The sequence below is a fragment of the Octodon degus genome, unplaced genomic scaffold (assembly GCF_000260255.1).
Source record: "Octodon degus isolate 3935 unplaced genomic scaffold, OctDeg1.0 scaffold00186, whole genome shotgun sequence".
Taxonomy (NCBI): domain Eukaryota; kingdom Metazoa; phylum Chordata; class Mammalia; order Rodentia; family Octodontidae; genus Octodon; species Octodon degus.
The window spans coordinates 1,313,536-1,323,323 of NW_004524762.1; the positions used below are offsets into that span (position 1 = coordinate 1,313,536).

At 42.9% G+C, this 9,788-nt stretch overlaps 2 protein-coding genes and 1 pseudogene across 2 annotated transcripts in view; all 3 read right to left on the bottom strand.

Annotated features, from left to right (window-relative positions):
- Nucleotides 1-592: 592 nt before the first annotated feature.
- Nucleotides 593-1,822, bottom strand: LOC101584895 (annotated as a pseudogene).
- A 414-nt stretch (nt 1,823-2,236) lies between these two features.
- Nucleotides 2,237-2,855, bottom strand: LOC105743919 (60S ribosomal protein L12-like). Its single transcript, XM_012517529.2, has one exon. The coding sequence runs from the start codon at nt 2,770-2,772 to the stop codon at nt 2,275-2,277; it is 498 nt and encodes a 165-aa protein (XP_012372983.1). The 5' UTR covers nt 2,773-2,855; the 3' UTR covers nt 2,237-2,274.
- Nucleotides 2,856-3,823: 968 nt separating this feature from the next.
- Erich6 (glutamate rich 6) overlaps nt 3,824-9,788 on the bottom strand; it is a 45,528-nt gene continuing 39,563 nt past the window's right edge. Inside the window, 4 exon segments of the mRNA XM_012517520.1 lie at nt 3,824-3,844; nt 5,068-5,292; nt 7,881-7,934; nt 7,936-8,110. Coding sequence (XP_012372974.1) covers nt 3,824-3,844; nt 5,068-5,292; nt 7,881-7,934; nt 7,936-8,110 — 475 coding nt within the window.

Sequence of the window (9,788 nt, forward strand, 5' to 3'; positions counted from 1 at the left end):
TACTGATTAAAAATATAAGTCAGACTAGCTAACAACTAATTTTACCACTTATAAAGGGCAAGTTTTATAATAGCTTCCTACAACAGCTTTAGATAAGTCACCTTATTACGAAACTAAGTTTTTGAAAAACAAATTTAAATTTTTATTTTCAAAAACCAAATTGCACTAGTCAAGGGTATAGGAATTTACGGCTCTAAAAGCTAGATTCAGAGTACTGCATCACTTAATGTACTCGGTTAGGCAGGACTTACCTAGTCTAAAAAGTCAGTGATAAAAGTCCCATTTATCAAGACAGACAAATACAGTAACACTTGATCTAAAAAAACAAAAACAAAAACAAAAAACAATTGCCATGGCGTAAATTGTGGTTGGCTTCTGTCCACTAACCCTAGAAATGAAGTCCCTTTGTAAACATGTCCTGCTGCTTCTTTAACAACTAACCCAGCAAGTACACTTCTTTAGTGCCAATCTTAAGTGTTTTCAAATCAAAGAATGGCAGTGTAATGTCTGAGTTGGCAATGATAATCAAAGGTGTATTCTTGTAAAACTTTAGTAGATTCAAGCTAATATTGTTCAATTCCAACTTGTTTGCTTAGTGTTTTCCTGGTGGCTTTTCTGTGCTTTTTGGTGGTGTCATAATGCCTCTGTCGCAAACTGGTGACAGCTGTCTCCTTTCCTGAAGGTGTCTATATAAAATGACTTCACCTAGCAGGACCAAATCATTTGTATGCATTTGGATTTTATGTCTGTCTTCCATCGGTATCTTCTTAGAAGTCTTCAGCTTCACTGGACTAGCGCTTTTTACTACACTGACCAAAAGCACCATCCAATGTATACATTCCAAAATGTCCCATTCCAAACCTGAGGCTTTCTTGACCACTTCAATAGAGGTGAAATGGCACAGGGCAGCTGCAGCCAGTATTCTGTCCTGGAACTCTAATCAGTCAACAGCTAGAATACACAGGTCCAAAAGCTGGGCTGTGTGGATGAAGGTCTCCTGAGAACACTGAGGTAGAAGTACTTTAGAAGCAACCTTAAGAGCATCAACTTGGAGAAAGAGAGGTAACCAGGAGGTGACTGTGACAGGGTGAATCTCCCACTTTAAAGCCTTTAGTATAGTGAGTTCCATCCTTACAGCGTCCTCCTCACTGCAAGCACCATCAGTGACATAAGCAAACTCTTGGGAGTTGGGAGCATAGATTTCCTCAAGTTTGGAAGTAATGAATAGTGAAGTAATTCCAGTAAGTGGAAGCATGTTTTATTTGTATTCCTTTGTGTCAACATAAATCTATCAAAAAAAAAAAGTCTTGTCCAGGATAAAATGTTTCCCTAGGAAGTGTGTATACTTCACATACTTCTAAAAGCCAGTCTAGAAGTATCGATCTCATCCGTGGCTCTAGGTCACAGTGCAGAACTTCGAAATTCTTGTCATAAGCATACATGTTTTCCTTTTTTAACATGTCTAGCCAGACCTCCTGGGAACATCCCCAGCTTAAATCTGGCAAAGGTGAACAATTAAAAAGAAGATTTTCAAATCTGTAGTTTGTAAATCTAGAGAAGTCGCTTGTTTCCATCTCTGCGGGGTGTTTCAATGAGAATGCCAGGACTGACTCCCCCAGATAATACAGGTGACCAACAGGTCCTTATCTTGTATTCATGTTGCCTAGTGACCTTCCCTTTTTTTTTTTTTTTCTTTTCTATTTTTGACATCCTGTGATGTTTTCCTCTTTTTGGCTTGGGTTATTTGGGCTTCTTGGGGGCAATTTGGCTAGCTGGGCTGGGCATTCTGCTTAGCTTGTAAATGGGTGCTTTATCTTGACATTCTCTTCTTTTAGGATATGAAACCTTATGAGACCCACTATGCTTGGCTCCACATTAAGCTTTAAGTGCATCAGTAATTTAACATTTACTTCAGGAAAAATATATCAAGTTTTTCCTCAATGTAATATTACCACATGACAGCTTTAGAGCTAGAAGAGTTTACATTGAATAAATATAACTGCTTTGAAATATGACACCAACAGTGCAGACAGGTAAATGACCCTCAATTTCTAATGGAGTTATATCTTGGTCAAACTCATCATAAGTTGAAAATATTTTAAGATGAAAATACATTTAATATACATAACCTAACAAAGTACCAGAGTTTAATCTAGCCCAATTTAAATATGCTCCAGACCATCTGTAAGTCTGTAGTTGGGCAAAATCTAACACAAAGCCTCTTTTTTTTTGGTTGTCAGATCATCTCTTTATTGATATATTTTCTTTTGCTTCTTAGCTAGCTGGACACTCGACAACGCCGTTGTTGATGTCCTCTATGATGTCATGAGGGTGCTGGCTGTCCACGTTGCAGCCCACAGACTGGGTGGTCCCCAGGATCTCCTTAATGGTTCTGGAAAGTTCTCTGGCTAAAGACTGGTGCTGCATCTGTCGGGCAATGTTGACAATCTCATCAAAAGTGATATTTCCGCTGTGTTTAATGTTTTTCTGCTTCTGTCTGTCTCTTGGTGGCTCCTTGAGGGCTTTGATGATCAGGGCAGAGGCAGAAGGCACCACCTCAGTCTGAGCCTGTCTGTTCTGAATGGGCAGCTTCACCATGATCCGCAGGCCCTTCCAGTCACCAGTTGCCTTGGCAATGTCATCCCCCACTTTTTTTGGAGACAGACCCAAGGGACCGATCTTGGGGGCCAGGGCAGACGTGGCGCCAACTTCACCACCAGTGCACCTCAGGTACACGACTTTAATCTCGATGAGGTCGAACTTGGGCGGCATGCTGGAGGTGGCTGGTGTCGGATGAACCCGGATTCGGGACGACCGAAGAAAGTTGCACCTTAGCCTCCTCCTAGCCGAAAGCTGAAAGCCTTTTTTTTTTTTTTTGTATTGGGTTGTTGTAGGGTCTCACTACACAACTCAGACTTGTGGTGATCTTCCTGCTTTCAGTCTCCCCAGTGCCAGGATTAGAGGCGTGTGCCTCTACGCCTGGACTCTGGCAGGCTCAGGCTGCCCTGGGGCTGGAGTGGCATGTGGTGTGGGGGATTGAATGACGGTCCCTGAGCTTGCCTAAGTAGATGCTTTAGCCTGCTGAGCTATCTTGCCTGCCCACACAAAGCCTCTTTGCTAATGAAGTGTTTTATAGCTCATGAGCACATACTTGGGCATTTTGAGACACGATGCAATGAAAAAATACTAAATGCAGTATCCCCGAATACTGGCTGTCCACCGTAGACTCAGCTGCTGATCCTACTGCTTATGAGGCTGACTCTGCAGCTGCGGTTCACAGCTGCCCAGTGTCTCCAAAGAATATTGTCCTGCTCACTGCTAGCCCAGGGGAACAAAAGCCAGAATTCAAATTTCTAAGTGCAGCACCTACTGAATGCTTATCGCTTTTGGACCAGCACAAACCTGAAAAATTGTGACACTAAACTAGTGTAAGTTGAGTGGCATCCATATTTTCTCTTTAGGAAACATTTTTATATTTAATAAAATGTTAAAAAAGCAACGTATATTTTTAGCACATGTGACAATAATTTATTAAAATCAAGATAATTTGGGGCTGGGGAGATGGCTTAGTGGAATAAGTTCTTCCCTGGCAAGCACAAGCGAGGATTGAACTCAGGCCCTTGAGCTTGCTAGGCAAGCACTTATTCTACTGAGCCATCTCCCCAACCCCCAACCCCTAAAAGTAGTTTTTAGTGAAGTAAAAACCACAGATTTTAATTATGGTTTTGTTGTGAAGTGATTTTTTGTTTTAGAGCTATACAGATATATATTAGATCAATCAATTTAATACATCTATTTTACCTAATGGAAATTAAAAGGTCACTCAACAGTTAGAAGGAAAAAGCTAAGGCAAAAAAGAAAAGACATTTAGCATTAAGATATAGCATTAAAAGACATTTACCAGGACTATGCTTTTTCACAAAGATAGAAATGAGGATTAGGAAGAATGGAAATGAAAAAAAAAGGACAAAACAGTCCTCATTATTAATGCAGTTCCTACAAACAGGCTAACGAGAGGCACCGGGGATGGGAGAAGAGGTAACTGATGGTTCAGTCACAAGAACCAGGTCCCTCTTCTAGCAGCACCGCAATGTGGAATTCTCCTTGCTTCCACTTAGTGTTTTCCTTTCCATTGAGCCTTGTTAGGAAAATAAATGGTTTTGTATGAATGATTATGTTATGAGCAGTGGGTAAGTTGAATCCCTGTTGTTACATATTAGTGCCAAACGTGATATACCCCTGTCCCTTCAGACTGCATCTCTTCCTCTCAAAAGACATAGAACTAAGTCGCAGAAGTGCAGGAGCTGCAGGGTTCAGGTGTACCTTGTGGGCTTTTAGCCCCTACACCCCAACTCTCAGCTCTGCTCTTCTAGGTCAACCTGAGTGAGGGGATTCAGCAATATCCCTCTTCCCTCCGCCATAACCCAGGAAGTGGAGAAATACGTAATTTTCTGCAGCTTTGCTAGCTGCTTCTCAAGTGATTCCCCACCAAGAGGCATCTGCCTGAAGTGTTGGCAAGGTAGCTGAGGGGGAGGAGCCTTTGTTCAGGAGAAGGAGCTATACAGGCATGTGGTGGTTTCTTTCATTTCCAGCCCTATGGAGTGACAGATGCTGCAGGACTTCTGGGAGATTTCCTACCAGTCTTCAGTGGCACTCCGGGCAGCTAAGATCATCCGTGGTGACTTTGTGGCTTCCCTCACTTCCTCTCCCTCTGGCCTTCCTGAAGGCCAGCGGGGCTTTTCCTTGCCAGCTCTCCAGGGGACTGGCCAACACCTACTCCCTCTGGGCTGTCTGTTCTTCAATAGACACCAACACTTTGCTGATTTGCTCGCTTCCTAGTGAGTAGCTAGTTACTTTTCCAACCAAGAAGTCAAGCCAGTAGTGACCCAGGATGTGTTCTAGACCTATAAGCCAGCAATCTCCGGTATTCCCTTATCATTTGGAACACTCAAACAAAAAAACCAATCAGCCTTTCCAGTGACCACCTCCACCCCCATGCACACAAAAAGGAAAAGCAACTCTGAGAAAATGGAGGCATCATTATTCTTTTTAAATATTTTCACTTACTATGTCTAGAATTGTTGTAAGATTCTGACAGAGGGCAATCAGCTTTAGAGAAAGTGAAGAAAGGTAGGTAGGCTGCTTTAATTTTTCCCAAATCTGGCTTGAGGGAAAATTCATGCATCCTTCTAGCTTATGAAACAGCCATCGAATCTTTATTATACTGGCCAGCAGCAGAAGGTCCTCTCCGCTCAGGTACCAGAGGACCGGGATCTCCTCGGGGTGCGGCAGCTTCGCAGCAGAGAGAAAGGAAGCTCAGGATCAGCGTGGGCAGGTGGCACACATCCATAACACATCTGAATTCTTACTTCCCCTGCCTCTTCCCTTCTCCCTCACTCCTGCTCCTGGTTCTTTTCCCATTTGCAGAAGATCTGTCTCCCTCTTTCTGATTATCAGTCTTTTATGTTTCTCTTTAAGTCATTTATATTTTGGATTTTTTATATAAGATAAACTATGCAATATTTAAGCTTAGTGCATCTGATTTATTTCACTTAACTTTTTTTTTTCATGTATGTATTTAGTAGAGAGTCTGCCTACGCAGCTCGGACTCATAGTGAGCCTCCTGTTTGCAGCCTCCCCAGCACTGGCATTACAGGCGTTTGCCACCACGCCCGAACTTGGTCTCTGGCTCAGCATACCCGGGGGTGGGGCCTGTGCTTGTGGTGCTTAACATTATCATCTCAAGATGTACCCACCATCCTACAAATGACTCAAGTTTATCTCTATCTTTTCCGGAGTCCTGCTCTATAATGCACACACTGTACATTCTCATTATCCATTCATTTTTTTTTTTTTTTTAGAAAATAAAGAGATGTGAGAAGACTTTATTAGAAGTGGATGACATAGAATGTGCTAAAGAGCTGAGTGAGGGTGCTCAGAGCGATGAGGTGTCTACCTTCTGGCTCTGGGAGACTTCTGAGAATGAGCTATTAGGAACTGTGCTGCTACAAACATGCAGAATAGCCCTGTAATATGTTTTTAACTCTTGGGTGATGAGTACTACTACAAACTAAAAACTAACAAAAAACAGTGAAGAGGAAGAGAAAAAGGACACAGAGGAGGAGAGAGCACAGCATACATACTTAGAATGATATAATGCAACAAAGGAGATGATACTATAAGAGCCTAGCCTAGAAAGAAGCTTGAATTTTGTCTCGTGCCTAAACACCTGATGATAGTGGCTAGATTGAGTGTGTAGCACATTGTGGACTGTCACTTTGTGTTCCTGAATCTGACATCTTTTTGGTGTGCGATAGCCATTGGCTATCCTGCCTGTGCTAAATATTGAAGTCATATTTCCATACACTTAAAAATATAGGTTTCAGGGAGTTGAATACACTCATGAAGTTTGCAGGAAACTCTTCCCTTAAAAATGTATTAAACAGGGCCTACAAGCACAAGATCCTGAGCTTAATCCCCAGTACAGAAAAAAAAAAAAAAATTTTTTTTTTTTTTTTCGGAACTGGGGATTGAACTCAGGCCTTTGCGCTTGCCAGGGAAGCGCTTATTCCACTGAGCCATCTCCCCGGCCTTGAGAGGCCTTGGTTTCTTTTTTTTTTTTTTTTTTTCCTCGAATGCCTTCAGGGCACTTTTGGCCAGCAGGAGAGGTGTGAGGTTCAAACTCCAGCAACCTGAGGCTGACAGCTTTGTGGAAGCAGCCACTTAAAGGCCTGAGCTAGGGCCAGGCCCCCGAGAGGCCTTGGTTTCTAAATTTTATTTATTTATTTATTTATGTGTGTGTGTGTGTGTGTGTGTGTGTGTGTGTGTGTGTGTATGTGTGTGTGGCCAGCTCAGCCCACCAGGGGGCGGGGCTGGCTGGCATGTGGTGCTGGGGGATTGAACCGTGGTCCCTGTGCTTTGCTAAGCTTGTTTTGAGTAGGTGCTTTAGACCACTGAGCCATCTCTCCAGCCCATAAATAAAATTTTAAAAATGCATTAAACAGAGGTCCTCAGAGTCAAAGGGAACTTGCTGAAAGTGTCTCTATGTGTTATCTATGTGTTCAGAAACACTGTAATCTCTATTTCCATCTCTGTCTGCCCCTGGTTACTGCTCACTGAGTATTCAAGCATCACACTTAGTACCTGCTTATTGAATGTGCACAGCAACATGTGAGGTTGGAATCATTACCCTGTTGATGGATGAGAACCTGAAGCTCAAATTCAATTCCTTGTCTGAGAGGGTGGCAGAGATGAGGACTGAAACTAGGAACTGGGTTGCGAAGCTTCTGTCTTCACCCACTGTATACGACTGCCAGCCACTGAGAGGGCACAGCACAGGGCCTTTAGCCAGGCACTAGGGATGGCAGGGTTAGGGACACAGGGAGAAGGAACAAAGGCAGCCCGAGTCGGCGAGCACAGGGACCGAGCAAGCTGGTGGAGAATTCAGAGGTATGTGCTTGTCACTGACCAGTCGCAAGTGTCTGAGCTCTGGGAGGTAGCTCCCAGGAGGCTGGCTTAGGCTTGGCCTTGCGTGTCTGATTAAAGTTCATGACACCTAGCCCAGCCCAGAGTTTTTCTGCCATAGCAGAAGAGAGTATGATGGAATATGAATCTTAAAACCTTCCAAGTAACACTACTCAGTCACAGAGTAAACACACATGCAGCATTTGGATTCAAGTCTGAATTAAAAGGAATTTCAGGAGAAAAGAAATGGTAAGCCTGCCTTGCTTCACTATGAAACTTTCACTGTGCATTTTTCATTAAATTTCAAAATTCTTAGTGGACTATAGATTATGTATAACATATTAACAATAATGTTAACAAAAGTTATTTTATTGTTATTAGTTAAATGCTTTGAAGTATATTAATCATGCGCCTGCCTTTACTTTGGTTCCAACCCTGATGGTTGCCTGTTGGCCCATTGCTAGAAAACGTGATGGAAATCTTGTCTTGCTCTAAGATGCAAATCCCAATATTATGGTTCAAAGCCAAGAAGATGGGTTTAAATGAAACGAGGGGTGAAGAAGTGATGGAACTTGACCACTGCCAAGCTCTTACTCTGTTGCCAGCTTGATCTGAGTACTGACCTCCTAAGATGTTGGCGTATACCCTGGAGGGAAATCAAAAATTATAAACAGTGATGCTGTAAGTCAGTGCTGGAAGTAGCCCTGTCATTTGGTAACCAAAGGCAGTAATAGTTCATGTTGATCAATAGTATATGAGTGACAAACCTTGGGTAGTCTCAGGCACTCTAACATTAGGATGGACTTCTACACTAATTCGAAGTACTGCGACCAATTTGACACCATACTGAGAAACCAAAGTGGCTCCACAGAAAGTCTGGGATGATCAAGAGGGCGGAGGGGAAGTTTCACTTGGGAAAGAGAGGCTGTGTACAGGAGAGGAGGCTATTCCTGAAAGAGGGGAGGCTGAGCTTAGGTTTTCACCAGGACATAATGCAGACCGGTGGGGATAAATGCTGGGAAAACTCAAGTTAGCCCTCTATGTGAAACAGCTGTTTTCCAGTGGTGCCCCGCCTGTGAGCTCGGCATCCTCCACGGAGAGGACTCATCACTGGTGGCAGTGGGACACCAGCAAGTGGGCCTCTGCAGTCTCTCTGCACTGCCAACTCCCACGTTTACCACACTGTAGACAGATATAGCCATGCAACTGTACAATCTGGTGGCATTAATCACCATCTTACTCAGTTGTCACCTCTTACATTCTTCCAGCTGGGATCGTCATTCCCACCTGATGAGAATTCTGAATTCTTAGAAAGGAGGCTTAATTTGATAATGAATTATTTTTTACAAGAACTATTGTTACTTTCTCGAGAGAAGATAACTAGTATCTCATTTCCCCAATACTGTGTAATGGTAATAATCTCATAGCAAAAGCATGCATGGAAAACTGAGGCGATTATCTTGCTGTATCTAGAAAGGAGGAGATTTGTCTTTATCTTGAAATGTGAGTAAGGCCGGGGAGATGGCTCAGTGGAATAAGCGCTTTCCTTGAAATGTGAGTAAAAAGTATACAATATTTGGCTAAAATTATCTGGATAAATCAGTCCCTTATTTATGGAATAAGCATTCTTTGAGTCTCTACCATGTATAGGTAGATTGTCATAAAATGGCAAAAATTCAGGGTATCCACTCAGGGATCTTAAGTCCAACAGGAGAGAAATGCACTTGCTACACAAGCGAGAGATGTGGTGATGGAAATGCCAGGGGCCAGTCAGAGTGCTCAGGAGTGCAGTCTGGGAGTTGGAAGATCCATGACCCAACCAACTGGTCTCCACTCTAGAAACTCATTCATGTAGTGGACAATTATTTCTACTTTTTAATTTTTTAATGTATTTTTGGTACAAGGTCTCACTATGCAACTTGGACTGATAGTGATCCTCTTGTTTCAGCCTCCCCAGCACTGGGATTGCAGGTGTGCACCACCATGCCCAGTCTTGGTGACTGGCTCTGCATGCTCACGGAAGGGCCAGCATGGCATGTGATACCAGGGATTGAACCTGGGTCCTTTGTTTACCTAGGTGGGTGCTTAGACCGCTAAGCTATGTCCATGGCACTGGTAGACAATTATTATAGCATGTCACAAAATGTAACTAAAATTACCAACGAATCCTGAAAGATAAGTGAAAATGTTCCAAAATACATGGTGGTAATGGATTGACTACTGGTTTGGATTAAAAGCTCAAACAAAAGCTTACCATGCCCCAAATTTGTGAAGTCCTGGCATGGCCCAAGCGTTTCCAATTATGGACAAAGATTCCTGGGATT